An 18,641-nucleotide genomic window follows, 5' to 3' on the forward strand; every position below is an offset into this window, starting at 1 on the left:
CGTTCAATGAGCTTTTGGTTGGGGGAGGGTTAGGTGGGCAGTGATGAATGGCGATGGTGGTTGAGAAAAGTTGAGGAGGAGGAAGAGAGAAAGATTTGGGTAGGTGAGATTTGGGGGTTGTTAGATTGAGTTTTGGGTAAATGATGAGGTTCGGTGGTGGAGGAGAGGAGGTTCGGTGGTGGTGGTGGTTGGTGGTCTTAGTGCCCGGGTCTGGGTGTCTCGGTGGTGCGAGGAAGAGGAAGAGAGAGAGAGAGAGAGAGAGAGAGAGAGAGAGAGAGAGAGAGAGAGAGAGAGAGAGAGAGAGAGAGAGAGAGAGAGAGAGAGAGAGAGAGAGAGAGAGAGAGAGAGAGAGAGAGAGAGAGAGAGAGAGAGATGAAAAGGAAGGTATTTTGGGTAGAAATTGAAAACAATAGCATTCAATTGTATCAATTAATTAAGAGTCTAAATTTTGTAAGGAAATATTTTTTTAAGCATGTAAAATGAAATTTCCTTTTTTTTTTTGTTTATTAGACACACCACACTATTTACATATATTATCTTGATTTAATACCTCAACTTAAAATAGTTGCCACGGCAAAAGAACAGATATACAGTAATATATAACCTTTCTATCAAATCAAATAAGCTTTATATAAATAAAATAAAATCAATATATAATACTATATGTTCAATCTCTCTCTATATTACTCTGTGAAAACAAAAGATAGATCAGATCTGAATGATATCTCAGATCCTCTTTTGGATTGGATTGAAAACTCGATTATGAGGTGAGTTTTTTTTGTTTTGAATTAAATCTTTCATTCTTTTTAGATATTCATATGAGTTATGAATTTTAGAAATATCTTTTCGAACCCAAAATCTTTAATACCCTAAATTTTCTTGGCCCGTGAGACCCCAATTTCTCCATAGGAGACGGATTTCTAAGACATAGTAACACTATTCCTCTAGTTTATATTATTTCGTTTTTCATTTTTGTGCCACAGATTGTATATACATACAGTATGTGAATCTAGATAACACTAGTCCTTTAGTTTTAGATTCATTAAGATTGTTTGTAGTTGGTTTGTTTGAGAATTTATGCTTGGTTCTTTTTGAGTTAGTGAAAGACCTATAGATTTTAGAATTTTTGCTTAAATGTTTGCACAGTGTGATGAAGTTTTTGAGTTAAATTTTTTAAATTTAGTTTTGAGCCTGGGAGATCTCGGTCAGTGTCGTGTTGGGTTGAAGGCTGAAATGGTGGATAGTTGATTTCATCTTGTTGTTTGTTATTGATTTTGTTCTTTTTTGGGTGAGCTGATATAATAGGATATAGTGGTAATTTTGTTATAGGTTTGTTTATATTGATTTTGTTCTATTTTGTGCCATTATTTATGGCTTTGGCGCCTTACAAGGCTTTAGCACCTATTATATGGTTGGGCCCCTAATTATTTAGGGTAGTTTGTTTAAATTTTCACGATTTCCGGTATTGAATGTATAAGAAAATTTTGACAGAATAATATTTTAAAGTTAAAGTTATGCACTATACAGATTTATTAGTCGGAATAAAAGGATTATTTGGGTTAAGGTATGAATTAAAGAATATTTTAAACTGAAATAAGGTTTAAGAGGGTTTACTTTAAATGCTAATTCCTATTAGCTATATTTTGGTTTATATTTTTTTAGGAATTTTCGTGTTTGAAATTTTAGTATTCAGATTTTAATATTATAATTAATTAAATTAATTAAAGAATAAGAATCTTGAGGATCTTGTAATAAAGGGAGGTGGTAATACCAATGGTCTAATGAGAATATATTGCTTCAGATATACTTGGGAAGTCAAATTATTATGGAAATTTGGTTTGTTATCAATATTATGGGAATGCACCAAAATTATTACATTATTTGTATTTTTAAATAATTTCTGGATGAGTGGTATTAGCTTTTTTTATGGAAGAAATAGAAGTACAAATTTGATGGATGAGCTGCGCCATTATTATGGCTTTGGTGCCTTTCAAGGTTTTCACCCTTGATTTATGGCTGGCCCGTAATTATTTAGGGTAATTTGGTTCAAATTACAAGATATCATTAATTATAAAAATATTATAAAATTTAATAGCTAACAATTATGGTATGTAATTATGAGATTATTGCCTTATTAGCTTATTATGGATAAAATAATATTAATTTTGGCTAGATAAATTATAAATATGAGTTTATTATAGATAACATAATATTATAAATAACATAATATTAATTTTGGTATATAAATTATAAATGTGAGATTTCGTAATTAATTGGAGGTAGGAACATTTATTGTGAATTGAGAATATTTTGTTTTATTTTATTTGTATTTTTGGAAAGATATTAAAATTAATGGAAAGTAAATGCTAATGAAGTATTGAGATTATTGCCTTATTAGTTGTATAGGAAGATACTAATATTAATGGTTTTTATAATAATTTGAATGGTATAATAATTAGGAGGTCATCTTTTTAAATAATAAATAAGGAAGCATTATGTCATAATACCGAATTGGATTAATTAATATTAATTTAATATTATTAATTAAATGTATAATTAAGAGGTATTAGGAAAAATGTATTTTTGAATGTGAAGAGTACAAACTTAAGTTTTAAGGATATTAATACAATTTTGGTTTAATTTAGGTTGAATAAAGATTATAGATACCATGTTTTACGCTATAAATAAAACAATAAACAATTTGACTTATTAAGAATTTTGACATGTTTTAGTCTAAAAATAAGTAATGCTTTTAAGAAATAAATGAAAGAATTAGTATATAATATTTTGAATATTTAAGGAATAATGGGTATTAAAAGGAAAATTTTATTTATGTTTGTTTTTAAAAGGGTAAAGGTAAGGAATAGGGATCCTAGGAAGGTTATGAAGTAGAATGCTATAATTTAGTTATTACTAGCCAAAGGGTACTCCCTTTGGCTAGTTCTAGTATTTTATAGGGAGATCTAGTTGCTTAGTCTTGGCAGTTAGTTGATTCTATTCAGTTTGAATAATTTTCTAATTAAAGTTTTATTCTATTTTTTTGATATTTTTTCAGGTGGAACTTCAGTTTTTATTGAGTTGAGAGCGTTGTTGGAAGATGTTATAGCTTTATTGTCTAAATTTCCGGGGGCAGTTTTGTCCCATGGGGCTCGCTCTAAGTTTTTAGCGGCCTATGGTTGGCAAAGCATGCTCTGCGGTTAGACGATGAGCTATCCTGGTTCGAGGAGGTTCCAGCGCCGGTGGCGGACGTGGGCGTCGTAAATTCATGAGTGATTTTAATCACTTTGTCAAAAAAAATAAAAAAATAAAAAAAAATACCTCAACTTAAAATAATAATAATAATAATAATAATAATAATAATAATAATAATAATAATAATAATAATAATGTAGCTATAATTATGGTATTTTTGTTAGGTGTATTAATTCAGAGATAATTATATTTTAATTTTTATTATTATTAATAAAAAAAATGTAATTTTATTAACCCAAAGTCACAAATCATTTAAAAGTACATCACGTAAACTACTCAGAATCATAGAATTTAAATATGTACAATCAATATATAATTGTAAAGTTTTAGTCAAATAGTGAACAACACAATTAGTGAATCGCTTGATAAAAATTAAAAAGACAATAATCAAACTAGAAAGAATTTGCTGACACTCAGCAATACAGAACTAAAAAATAGAAGTCATATCTAACGACTTTGGATAAATTGGATCATGACAAAACTTTCGACTTCACCACCACATCATGCTTCCATGTTTCTTTCAACCAACTCAACACCTCCTTAACTTCAATAGCTTCAGCGAGAACATGATCAACCACCCCCATCCGGCTTGCTGTTCGAGCCATAATAAGTTTGCCTGAAGAGTCTCGTGCCATCCAACCGTACCCATACTTATTCAGATTGCTAAAGATAGCTGCATTGATATTAATTTTGATCGTATTACCAACCTGTGCAATTCAGTGCTCGTGCCTTTCACCTTCTTGTAAAGAGAACAAAGATGAATTAAAAGTTTTATCTTGAGCACATCTCCTTTGATCAAAACTACCATTAGCCAACGAAAGTACCTCCTTAACAGTCTTATTCTTACCATCCCACACCTTGTCATTTTGCACAGACCACAACATTAGTCCCTTTGAGTATTTGTTTGGTTCTTTACCAGATTATGCTATTATGAAACCATTTAATGTGCTTCTTTTCCACATCTCAGACTTTATCACTCTCACGAGATGAATTTCAAGTTTAAAAATGCCTTTTCCTAGGGTATTCATCATATCACAAGGGTTATATGTGTGAGAATGCTCAAGGAAAGATTTTTATTACAATAATGAAGGCCACTACCCTGGTGTTCTCTCTTCAAAAGCTACAGATCAAGTACATTCTCAACCTACTAATGTTCCTACTGCTAGCTTTACAACCTCATGCTTTAAACCACATACTAATCTTGTTTCTTCTAATGCCATGATTTCCAATGGTACTAAGACAACCCAAGTCAATGCTACTCCATCAGCAGCTCAATATGTTCCTATCCAAACTCCTATAGCACACCTCAACAACATATATCTGCTCCTATCCCTGCAATACCAGTAAACACAACACTAATAAACACATCTCCCATCCCATTCCCTACCCAAAATAAAATTATCAATGTTACAACTTTACCCCGTACAAAAAATGTCACAACACCCATAAACACATCTCCCATCCCATTACCTGCTAAAAATACAGTTACCAATGTTGCAACTTTACCCCATACAACAATTGTCTCGGATACCATACCATAGGTCCCTTTACAATCCAATACAGGGAGCTCACTTGAGGTTACTACAAATCAAACACACCAGATGAAAACTAGACCACAGGGTGGTATATTCAAGCCAAAATCATATATGGCCACAAAGCATCCTTTGCTAGAGTCTCTTCTCCCAACTGAACTGAAAAATCTCAAAGATGCCTTATAGAATCCTTAGTGGCTTGCCTCCATGAAGAATGAATTTGGGGCTCTCAAATCAGCTGGCACTTGGATCCTTGTTCCATACACATCTGGGATGCATGTCATAGATAACAAGTATGTGCTCAAAGTAAAATTGAATGTTGATGGTACACTAGATCCATTCAAGTCAAGACTTGTGGCCAAAGGATATCTACAAACACCAGGGATAGATTATGAAGAGACATTTTCTCCTGTTCTAAAACCAGTAACAGTCAGAACATTTCTTTATTTTTGGTTGTGTCTCACAAGTAGTCTGTCAAACAACTCGATATAAGCAATGCATTCCTCAATGGATCACTAACTGAACTATTTACATGTGTTGACCCAGAAAGACTAGATCACATGTGTCTTTTGCCTAAAGCTATTTATGGCGTCAAACAAGAACCTCAGACATGGAATGATAAGCTCAAAAGTTGTCTCATTCAGTGGGGTTTCACAACATCAAAAGCTGATAACTCATTGTTTGTTTACACCTCAGGAAACTCTCTAATCATTTTACTAGTGTATTTGGATGACATACTATTAACATGACCTGATTTGACTCTTATAAACAAGCTCACTTCTAATCTCAACAAACATTTTGCACTTAAAGATCTAAGTGAGGTACAGTACTTATTGGGGTGGGAATTTTTTGAGATTCAACGGGTATGTATCTCTCTCAAACAAAGAACATCACTAATCTTCTTGTGAAGCTTCATATGGAAGGTGCAAAAAGCTCCCCTAATCCAATCAGTGCTGCCTGCCACTAAACTTTCATTAGCTGAAGGTAAACCATTTCCATGCATGACATTGTACAGAAGTACAATTGGAGCATTACAGTACTTGTCACTAACAAGACAAGATGTGGCATTTATTGTGAATAAACCAAGTTAATTAATCAAGGCCTCTATTACTTTTCATTAGAAGGCTTGCAAACGATTACTGAGGTATCTCAAAGGTACCATTTTAGAAGGCTTAGTATTTCATCCTTCTATTAAAATAGTTCTAGAAAGTTACTCGGATGCAGATTGAGCGAGTTGTATTGATGATCGACGATCTACATGGGGATAGAGGAAATCTAATATCGTGGTCTACTAAAAAGCAGCAAGTTCTAGTACTGAAAGCAATTTCAGAGCATTAGCTAACACTGCTGTTGAACTCAAATGGATAACGTCTTTGTTATTAGAACTTAAAATCCACATGAATTGTTGTCCTGTGATATGGGTTAATAATCAAAGTGCTAGTGCTCTTGCGGCTAATCTTTTTTTCATGCCCATTTGAAGCACATTGAGATTGATTTACACTTTGTTCGTGATTAAATTGTGGCACAAAAGTTAGCAGTTCGCTTTGTTCCATCAGTTGATCAAGTGTCATACATACTTACAAAATCTCTTGTCTACAGAGAGATGGGACTACCTTAAGTCCAAAATTCACATGGTTGTCTCCTTATTTCGTTTGAGGGGAGATATTAATACCTAACCTTTTTTTGTTTCTCAGTAGTTAGTTGTTAAATGTAGTTAGTTAGTTGTTTTTCCTTTTCTTGATTCTATTTTGCAATCAAACTCTCTGTCTATAAATAAGGTGGTAAACACCCTCCCTTGGAGGGGACAATATTACCAAATTAAAAAAAAAATAAAAAAACAAATTCAAAGCGAAAGCACCTTGATTTGAAAGAGCGACTGCATCACGAATGAACCATAACTCCCGAGTCCAACCACACACTGATCTATGAACCGAAAATCCACCCTCAGAAACATTGCTCCATCTAAGAACACCATTCAGATTTACCCTCACCCCCACCCCCACCCCCACCCCATTGAATTAATCCTAAACCCACTAGAGCCACCAACCTCAAAGTTGCATCACTTCCTCTTCGTCCCAATATATAACCAAAGATTCCGACTGTTAGAACCTATCAAATACTATGAAGAGTCCAATCAACATACATAAAGTACGTTGCCACACCCTGGCTAGTAGGGGTGTTCATCCGATCCAATCCGCACTTTTTTGGTCAAACAACATTCAATCCGCACTAAGTGCGGATTTCATATTTTGGATTCAATCCGATCCGCATAAGAATTTAAATCCAATCCAATCCAATCCGCAAATAGTGCGGATTGGATCGGTTATTTTGGATCGGTTATTTTTTTAATAATAAATTATTTAATATTTCATAGAAAAAAAATTAAAAAAAGACTATTGTTTCTTAATCTCCAATAATAATCTATTTCCATCTCTATTTATATACAAATTAAACCAATATACATATATATCAATGTATATATACTTATTTTTAGATTTACACTAAAATATATATGTATCTAATTACTAAAATAAATAAGCTAGTATATATATGTTTAAACTTTATGTGTATGTGTCTATGTTAATAAGAATTATTTTTCTTGTGTTTTTTATTACAAAATAAATAAAATTCACCAACTCAATGTATTACTAAAAAAATTAAGAAATTAGAACTTTGTGGCTTTTTTTTAATTAGTATATATTACATATTATAATTTTTTAAAAATATATATATAATTAAGTGCGGATTGGATTGGATCGGTTACTTTTTGAGGTCAAACAACATCCAATCCGTACAAGTGCGGATTTTAGATTTTTCAATCCAATCCAATCCGCACAAGTGCGGATATCCGCATTTTACGAATTGGATTGGATTGGATTGGATCGTGCAGATTGGATTGGATACTTTGTGAACACCCCTACTGGCTAGGAAGACCAAAAGAAGACCCTTGCGACACACAAAATGCCTAGGGTTTAGAGAGAAAAAACTATACCATAGCAGCTAACTTATATAAATTAAACTACAAACTTTGTCAATTTATTAGAAACTACCACTTATACCCAGTTTAGTATCATTTTAATTTTGTTTTTTCAAATCATTTTAAAAAATAATTAGTACTACAAGAAAAGCCAAATAAAGAGATACTATTTTAGTTTCTCACCCAATAACTATGAGAATCGTTCATAAATGATTTAATAAAATTGTCATAATAAGTCATCTATTTGTCACACTCTTGTTAGTCGTTTTTTGTTTAAAAAAATCCCAATCAAATAAAGAAAGATCTATATGTGTGAGTGTGACAATGTACAAAACAAAAGCATGTGTAGTGTTATTTTACTAATGGAATGTGTAGATTTATATGTTGAATAATTTATTTAGATTGTTAATTAGATACTTTGTACATATTCACATGTATTTCGATTCAAATTCTTTATAGACACAAACAACTCTTCTCTTATCTTTGGCTGTCCAGGACCCAGACAAAGTCTACTCAAGGCCAAGTTTGACCTTCTTACAATTACCCATTTGTCGGGCTCCACTAACAAGGTTTCCCTATTCTATTCATTCATTAATAATACAAATCTATAATTTAAGGAATAGAAGATCTCACTATATTTTTATTTTTTTACCACTTGGGTTATAAAATTCACAGAAGATTAAATTCATATAGAAGCTACTCAAACCAGAGTCAGACAAAAGTAGTAAGAAAATATGATATCTTTTGTACTAAGGCATTGCTATTGCTATTACCTAAGGATGCACATTTTTCTTATGGGATGGCCCGGGAAGACCCGCCCTTAATAGAGTTGAGAAAATTAATAAAATAAAAAAAGAAATTTAAAAGAGAAAATTATAGATTTTATGGAATTTTATGCTATTTGTAAAAAAAATATTTTATAAAAAAAAAATGTAATCAATGGATAATCATGTACCTCTAGAGTAACCAACTAGTTATCTTATATTGTTTTTCTCGTATTTTTTTAATATTTTTATAAAAAAATTTCATAAAATAACTTATTTAATTTTTTATAATAAATTATATTTTTACAAACTTATACTTTAAAACCCATAAAAATAAAAATATATAGATATATCAAGATAAAAATTAAAATATTATTTTCATATGATTGAAAAAAAATTAAGGGAGAGCACATGACTATTTCCTTTACTTCACACTATATAGAGGTGTTTGGTACTAGATATTTAAAATAATTTGATTAAATGAAATAATAAAATAGAAAATATGATTATTTGGAAACTTATACTCAGTGTTTGGTTATGCATAAGAATATTTACTATTTAGTTAGATTATTATTAATTGAATTATTTTATTTGGTTGAACGCAATAATCTGATACATTGTTTAAAAAAATTACGTAAAATATTAATATATTAAATCCATGGTATTAAGATGAAAGGTAATGTTTGGTATCCACTTTTTTTTTTTAAAAAAAAAAGATTTAAGATTATCTTATAAGAGAGGTTAATCTTGTTGGAGATTTTATTACAATGAAAGAAAATCAAGATACATTATAACTTTGTTGTAAAATAATACAAGGACTAAAATAAGAGATTGATTAAAAATATATTACAACACACACATATACACTATATATATGTCATATATATATATATATGAAAGGTAGAAGAAGAAGATTACAACACATATAATATAATACATATATAAAATAAGAGAAGAATATATATGATGTATATACACTTACTCAGTGTACATTAGTGGAGATCACCATGACTTGAACAAGGTATTACACCTTTGTTATAAAGCTTATTTCCCTTATCTCTAAGCAAGCTTTGGGAATTATCAAGCCTTAGGATTTTCTAGCAATGTGCTTTTTTTGATAGAAAACTTCTTATCCAAATGAGCATATTAGACCTCTTTATATAGTGTTTAAAATATCACCATTTGAAATTCAAACTCATAACCCTCATAGATGTTATGGACTCAAATGTAACTCATGCATACACCATAACTCCTATAGCAATGTGCTTTTTTTTGATAGAAAACTTCTTATCCAAATGAGCATATTAGACCTCTTTATATAGTGTTTAAAATATCACCATTTGAAATTCAAACTCATAACCCTCATAGATGTTATGGACTCAAATGTAACTCATGCATACACCATAACTCCTATAGCTTTAATAATTTCAAATTAAGATGTGTAATATCTTTTTACACACTTAATATTAATGATAATGGTAGAGGTTACTCGTAGTAACAAGTAACTCCCCCAAATGTTACAAAAAGATAACAACTGATATATATTGTCATATGTTACATATTATTAGTTTATTACACATATTTAATATATATATATATTATATTATTGTAAATAATATAACAATCCCCCACTAGATTAAATATTATCTATTTGTAGTAACAAATTTATAACTTTTGTAACATTTATTTAATCAATAAAAAATATTATATCAAAATATAACATTCTCTCACTTTGATTGACTTAATGCACACTTTCAAAGAAGTCTTGCTTATGTGCATTAAGTAAAATGGCTTTCAACTTGAATTTTACCTTAGTGTAATTACCACAAAGTTTAATGAAATTTTGGCTGTCGTAACAATGAACCACTATTCCTTTAGTACAAACTGGTGATAACACACACACTCTTGTTAATACTCACTTGAGACCGCATGTCTCGCTCTTGCACCATTAATGGCTGTGCAAAATTCCAATTCATGAACTTTCTAGAGAATACTCCCAATTCTCATAAGAGGCGACACCACATCTAGTCCATATAGGTGGGATTTTAGTATCTCACAACTCTTTAGATACTTCTTAAGCTTAAGCTCCATTAAAAAACCTTTCAATTTTAACCCTTAATTTTCACAACATGTACTCATCCATAGATGTGACAATTGAGTACCATATTCACTTTATTGACTTGTTATTATTTGTTGAACTTAAGACTAGATTTTTACTAGTGTTAAGATATGTTACCATCAATGAGCAAAATACTACGGGAGTTTAGGTCTCATCCCTCAAAAATTCATGTTTTAATCTTGTAAGGAGATTAAGCGATTTGTTATAACCTCTCACAATTGATTCCATGTGAATCATGCATGCCAAAATATAGTGTTCACTTGATCACTTTTCTCCTTAAGTACTTAAGCTTTGAAAATTCAATCATAAAAGATTATTTTTTACAACTCAAATTCTCAATAAATTTGATACCAAGCATATCAAAATTAAACACTAATTTAGACATCAAATATGTCTAAATTCTCATAATTTAATTTTAGACACCAAGTATGTCTAAACTTTCTCATATTGGAGTATACACCCCCACACTTTCGCATTTCATTATCAAGATAATATTTTGATTTTAAAATATAGAAAACTACTTTGTCTCTATAATTTCTCTTAAAATTAATTTTCTTCTTGAAATTATTTTCACCAAAATTTGACATCAAATATGTCAATATTTTCACTTATATGCACATAACCAAACTTGATTTAAAATTTGAATTCAAAATCAAATAAATTAATCAATAGTGTCTCAACACATTTTGATTAAATTTGTACATTTCAAGCATAAAGTGTATATAAAATATCACTTTTTGTGTATTTTCTCTTGAAATGACTCTTTGAGGTCACTTTGAAAAATACCATTTGATATTTTTAGTTTTTTCAATAAAACTACAATATCAAACTCACATTACTACTTATAAAATAATGTGATTTTTTTACCATAATTTTAAGATTATCTCCCCAAGAGATTAGCCTAAAATTATACTAAAATTGGCTCATTTGTACCGCAGGTCCCTAAACTATACATATTTTGGCAAGTTGGTCCTCAAACTTTATTTTTTGACAAATTAGTCTCCAAACTATATAAGTTTTGGCAAGTTGGTCCCCAAACTTTATATTTTGGTAATTTAATCCTCAAACTTTTTTTTTCTTTATCAACATTAAATTTCTACTATTAGATATTGATATTTTTATTATTTATTTTACTTACTTTAATTTATATTTTTGCGTTAAATTCAAATAATTTTATTTTTTTGATTTTAATACTTTGAGAAAAATAATTATATTAATACTTTTTTATTTATTATATTAATATTAATTTTTTAATACTTTAATTTATTATATTCATATACATTAATAATAAGAAGAAAAAAAGATAAATACTAGCGGACACATATAATAGCTAAAGAGAATTTTAGCCCTGACATTTTTATATTTTAGCATTTTTAGTATATTTTATTATTGATTTATGAATATGTGGTATTATAATTTTAATAACAAAAAACAAACAATTAAAAATGCTTAAATAATAATATTATTTTTTTATAAACGACAAAAGTAAATTATATTTTAAAATTTATTTTTAACTTATGATTCGCGGCGAACCTATGAAAATATACCATAGTTTATGTAAAATTTAAATAATCAATAAATATATAATTAAAAAATTATTAAAATTATAATACCACATATTCATAAATCAACAATAAAATAGAATATAAATGCTAAAATATAAATTGCTTTTTTTACTACAAAAATGCTAAATACCATTTTAATACATCACTTGTCCATTATATTTCTATAAAAAAGACATATAACATCATTCCAATTTCCAACACTAATTAATTTCAAAAATTCAACCACCAAATAAAATCATTCATTTCATAACCATACATATATTCCTATTCTAATTTCATACACAGTTCAATTCTATTCATATACCCTCAATGAAAATGAGGTAATGCTCTTCAAAATTAAAAAACCTAAAATAACAATCATATATATAAAAAAAAAAACTCAAAGATAAATAAGTTTAAAATTGACAAGTGTGAGATAAAACGCCCAAGCCAAACAAGGCTTAGCAAGATCCTTAGCAAATGGATTGACACGTCGGAATGTACGGTAACAAGCAAAGAGAGTCCCAAAATGTATCAAACCAAAAACCAAACCAAGCCAAGTTTGGCCCATCACAAGCACAAGTGGGTCCCAAACGAGGCCCAGAGAAACTTGAGCGATGTACAGAGGCAACGAATCGGGTTGGGCATGGAACCCACCGTCGGCCCAAAACAACCAGGCCGAAAAGCCCATTAAAGATGACGAGCCCAACGATGCAAGGTGTATGAACCACAAGGGTGGGAACCAAAAGGGCTTTGCAAAGGCCCGGTAACGTTGACCCGACCCGAAAAAGAAAATGATGGCCGCTGTAAGTGAAAGAGGCACTGAAACCGCTATGAGGAGGGAGCGAAGGGCTCTCTTGGTCTTGGCCTTGGCTTTGTCTTCTCGTTTTGGCATCTTGGAATTGATGGTGGTTTGGTCGAGAACGAAAGTAGCAGAATGGAGAGATTGGGATGGCATTGTGGGATTTTTGTTGGGTAATAAACCATAAAAGGAGAATATATGGGATGAGAAGAAATTGTTAAATCGAAGGAAGAGAAAATATGGTGAAGGGAATTTGTATTGGGGTTGGAATGAAATGAACGTTTTGGAGCAAGTTTAGGAGTTTTTTTTGAGAATGTTTTGGCATTTTGTTTGTACGAGAGAGAGTTATGTCTTTCTTTCTTTATTTTTTTTTATCTTATTAATTGTGAATATATTGCTTTTAATAATTGCCAAAAATATAAAACTCAATCAATTTGATTTTAAAATCAATTGATTTCATTTAGAGGTAATTTATTTTTACATTGATATATATATGTAATGGTCATAAAAACTTTAAAAGACTTCTTCAAAAGTTAAGAAAATCCGAACAAAACATTAGTTAGCCCCCACTTAGCAAGTGAGTTGTGTCAACAAAAACTCTATGGCGCCCAGGAAGACTGGGACAAACAATAGCTTGAAAAACCTTGTTGAGAGAAACTTCCTTATGTAAAGACACATGTTTCCAGTGCTAATTAAAATCCAGAGTAATCTCTTTAGCCATAACATCTACATTGATGAAGAATCTTTTGGTGAAAAGCTTGATTGTAGCAAAATAACTATAACTCCTTCTTTATATATGTTTCATTAAGGTAGTTGATGTTAGAGATTTTATAACAATGGAAGAAAATCAAGATTTATTACAACTCTATTGTAAAATAATACAAGGACTAAAATAAGAGATTGATTAAATATATGTTACTATGCATATATATACACTATATATTATATATATATGAAAGGTAGAAGAGAAGATTACAACACATGTAATATAATATATGTATATATATAACAAGAGAATAATATATATATAAACACTCACTCACAACCTTGAGTGTAGATTAGTGGGGATCACCATGACTTGAACAAGGTATTACACCTTTGTCCAAAAGCTTATTTCCCCTATCTCTAAGCACTAAGGGAACTCTCTAGGAAATAGCTTTGGGAATTATCAAGCCTTTTAGGATTTTCTAGCAATGTGCTTTCTTGATAGAAAACTTCATCTCCAAAATGAGCACCTTAGACCTTTTTATATAGTGTTTAGGATATCACCATTTGAAATTCAAACTCATAACCCCTATAGATGTTATGGATTCAAGTGTAACTCTTACACACACCATAACTCCTATAACATTAAGAATTTCAAATAAAGGTGTGTAACATCTTTTACACTCTTAATGTTGGTGATAATGGTGGAGGTTACTCATAGTAACAACTCCCAAAATGTTACAAAAAGATGACAACTAATATAGTCATATGTTACATATTATTAGTTTATTACACATATTTAATCTATATATTATATTATTATAAATAATATAACAATCCCCCACTAGATTAAATATTATCTCTTTAGTAACAAACTTGTAACATTTGTAACATTTATTTAATCAATCAAAAATATTATATCAAAATATAACATTCCCCCACTTTGATTGACTAAATACACACTTCTGAAGAAATCTTGCTTAGGTGCATTAGGTAATATGTCTTTCGACTTGAATTTTACCTTAGTGTAGTTACCACAAAGTTTGATGAAATTTTGGTTGCCGTAGCATTGAACCATTATTCCTTTAATACAAACCGGTGATAACACACACACCCTCGCTAATGCTCACTTGAGACCGCATGTCTCGCTCTTGCACCGTTAATGGCCATGTGCAAAATTCTAATTCATGGACTCTCTAGAGAAGACTCCCAATTCTCATAAGAGGCGGCACCACCTCTAGCCCATATAGGTGGAGTTTTAGTGTCTCACCACTCTTTAGACACTTCTTAAGCTTAAGCTCCATTAAAAAACCTTTCGGTTTTAACCCTCAATTTTCACCACATGTACTCATTCATAGATGAGACAATTGAGTACCATATTCACTCTATTGACTTGTTATTACCTATTGAACTTAAGACTAGATGTTTACTAGTGTTAAGATAGGTTACCATCAATGAGCAAAACACTAAGGGAGTTTAGGTCCCATCCCTCGAAAATTCATACTTTAATCTTGTACGGAGATTAAGCGATTTGTTATAACCTCTCACTATTGATTCCATGTGAATCATGCATGCCAAAATATAGTGTTCACTTTGTGACCACTTTTCTCCTTAAGTACTTAAGCTTTGAAAATTCAATCATATAAGATTAATTTTCACACAACTCAAATTCTCAATAATTTTGATACCAAACATATCAAAAATACACCAATTTAGACACCAAACATGTCTAAATTCTCATATTTTATTTTTAGACACCAAGTATGTCTAAATTTTCTTATACACCCCCACACTTTCACATTTCATTATCAAGACAATATCTTGATTTTAAAATATAGAAGACCACTTTGTCTCTATAACTCTTTTAATTAATTTCCTTCTTGAAATTATTTTTACTTAACTTTGACACCAAAATATGTCAAAATTTTACATATACACATAGCCAAATTTGATTTAGAATTTAAATTCAAAATCAAATAAATTAATCAACAATGTCTCAACACACTTTGATTAAATTTGTGGCTCACCCCCACATTTTTACCATAAAGTGTATATAAAATATCACTTTTGTGTATTTTCCTCTTAAAATGACTCTTTAAGGCCACTTTAAAAATACCATTTGACATTTTTAGTTTTCTCAACAAAACTAAAATATAAAACTCACATTACTACTCATAAAATAATGTGATTATTTTTACTCATAATTTTAAGGTTATCTCCTTATTGAGATTAGCCCAAAAATATACCAAAGTTAACAAAATTCTCATCAATTTTGTTCACAACTTTGATCATTTAAGATTCAAAATTGCTTCTCCAATTTTGTTATCTTTTCACTATTTTTGAATCCACATTGATTCATTTACTTTTGAGTCCAAAATTGCTCTTCCAATTTATAGCTCATTTCACAAGTTTGGATTCACTTTTAATCAATTTGTTCTTGCTTATGACAATGCAAGTCCAATAAAAGTGAAACTCTCATAGTCCACTTTTTCTTATCTCAAATATGAGATGCTTATCTCTTATAACCCAACAAAAGATGTAACTTCTCAAAAGCAATCTTTTATTATCTCATAAGTGAGATGTTCACTACCAAATTGAAAAAGAATTTAAAATATTCTTTATTCACAAAATAGATGATAATAATTTCCACATCAATAGCAATAAATAATATTATATTATTACTATCAACATTATTATCATACTATATATCTCATACATTAATATAATATGTATGTTACTAATCAACATCTTATATGTAACATACACATGAGATCAATATTAAATTCACAATATATATGTTACATATCTCACATATATATAACATATATACTATAATATACATATATATCATATACACATAATATATACATTAATTACACAACTATATCTGTTACATACCTCACACATATATAACATATATATACACATTAATATACATGATATATATTATATACACATATATAACATATATTATGTATGCATGTCTCATATAAATACATAAAAATAATTATTTCTACATATTTAATCTCACTAATATATATTATATCACATGCTCTACATATATATAATATATATTACTCATATATATACATGTTATATATTATATATCTCACATATATACATAAAATAACATGATATAAATTTTAAATATCATATATATAATATGATATAAACACATGATCACATATATATAACTCATATATATATAATATATATTACTATTATATAAAATATAGTAAATCACATAATAAACACCACCATGCTCACCCATGAATAGTTTTTTACATAAAATCTCTTATCCTTGTATTCTCACAATCTTGACTTATCACCTCTTCCATTGAAAAGAAATAAGCTTTTGATTGTTAGAGATTTTATAACAATGGAAGAAAATCAAGATTTATTACAACTCTATTGTAAAATAATACAAGGACTAAAATAAGAGATTGATTAAATATATGTTACTATACATATATATACACTATATATTATATATATATATATGAAAGGTAGAAGAGAAGATTACAACACATGTAATATAATATATGTATATATATAACAAGAGAATAATATATATATAAACACTCACTCACAACCTTGAGTGTAGATTAGTGGGGATCACCATGACTTGAACAAGGTATTACACCTTTGTCCAAAAGCTTTGTTCCCCCTATCTCTAAGCACTAAGGGAACTCTCTAGGAAATAGCTTTGGGAATTATCAAGCCTTTTAGGGTTTTCTAGCAATGTGCTTTCTTGATAGAAAACTTCATCTCCAAAATGAGCACCTTAGACCTCTTTATATAGTGTTTAGGATATCATCATTTGAAATTCAAACTCATAACCCCTATAGATGTTATGGATTCAAATGTAACTCTTACACACACCATAACTCCTATAGCATTAAGAATTTCAAATAAAGGTGTGTAACATCTTTTACACTCTTAATGTTGGTGATAATGGTGGAGGTTACTCATAGTAACAACTCCCAAAATGTTACAAAAAGATGACAACTAATATAGTCATATGTTACATATTATTAGTTTATTACACATATTTAATCTATATATTATATTATTATAAATAATATAACAGTTGAGGAATGGGTTTGTTAGAATTTAGGATAAAAGTAGCTAAGATGCATTAGGTTTCATCTCAAATCTAATTGACAATGATAAGAATAGCTCATGTATCTTATATATGGTGTTATATTTTCACACCTTAGCAATGTGGGAGTCTAACAACCCCTCAAGATGGTAGCTAGTTTTTGCTCACCAATCTTAGACGGCTCGATCACAAGTGACACTATTACTCAGGATGGTAGCTAGTTTTTGCTCACCAATCTAAGACGGCTCGATCACAAGTGACACCATTAGCTCACAGAGAATAAAAAATGACTCTTTTTTGGCTCTTCTTTTGGACCAGCAACACTTTGGGCTCACAAGCGGCTCTTTTATATCTCATATTTTTAGACCGCCATCAATTTTGGCTCACTATCCTCAAATTACAAGCGGCTCTTTTGGTTCGTTTTTTTGGACCGACGACACTTTGGGCTCACAACAGATCACAAAGGACTCAAGTGGCTAAAGTGCATGAGGTTTTCTATCTCAAAACCAATTGGCAAAGAGATGGGTAGCCCATACATCTTATATATTATATTGTATTTTCACACCTTAACAATGTGGGACTCTAACAGAGTTATAAGAATCAAATTACATCAAATTAACCACATCCCTGGATCCAAATAGAAGGCTTCAATCCTTAAGTTCCACTTTGACTTGAAACAAAGTCTTCGCAACACCAAGAAAAGATCGAAGAGATGGCCAATAGTATTTCTATTAGGCAAACCGCAAAGAATAGAAGATTATGAGTTGTTGTCAAAAATCACCTCTAAGCCGAGAACCACTAGGAAGAGCATTAGGGAGCACTTTCCATAAGAATAGTTTGAGGC

The 18,641-nt window shown here is 30.1% G+C and overlaps 1 protein-coding gene across 1 annotated transcript; it reads right to left on the reverse strand.

Moving 5' to 3' along the window:
• Window positions 1-12,426: 12,426 nt before the first annotated feature.
• LOC115723525 (translocator protein homolog) lies at window positions 12,427-13,362 on the reverse strand. Its single transcript, XM_030653019.2, has one exon. The coding sequence runs from the start codon at window positions 13,144-13,146 to the stop codon at window positions 12,589-12,591; it is 558 nt and encodes a 185-aa protein (XP_030508879.2). The 5' UTR covers window positions 13,147-13,362; the 3' UTR covers window positions 12,427-12,588.
• Window positions 13,363-18,641: the final 5,279 nt, after the last annotated feature.

Source organism: Cannabis sativa, chromosome 9 (assembly GCF_029168945.1).
Source record: "Cannabis sativa cultivar Pink pepper isolate KNU-18-1 chromosome 9, ASM2916894v1, whole genome shotgun sequence".
Lineage (NCBI taxonomy): Eukaryota > Viridiplantae > Streptophyta > Magnoliopsida > Rosales > Cannabaceae > Cannabis > Cannabis sativa.

Bases quoted from the DNA above. Each gene is read 5' to 3' on its own strand.
- LOC115723525 (XM_030653019.2), bottom strand. From the start codon at position 13,146: ATGCCATCCCAATCTCTCCATTCTGCTACTTTCGTTCTCGACCAAACC.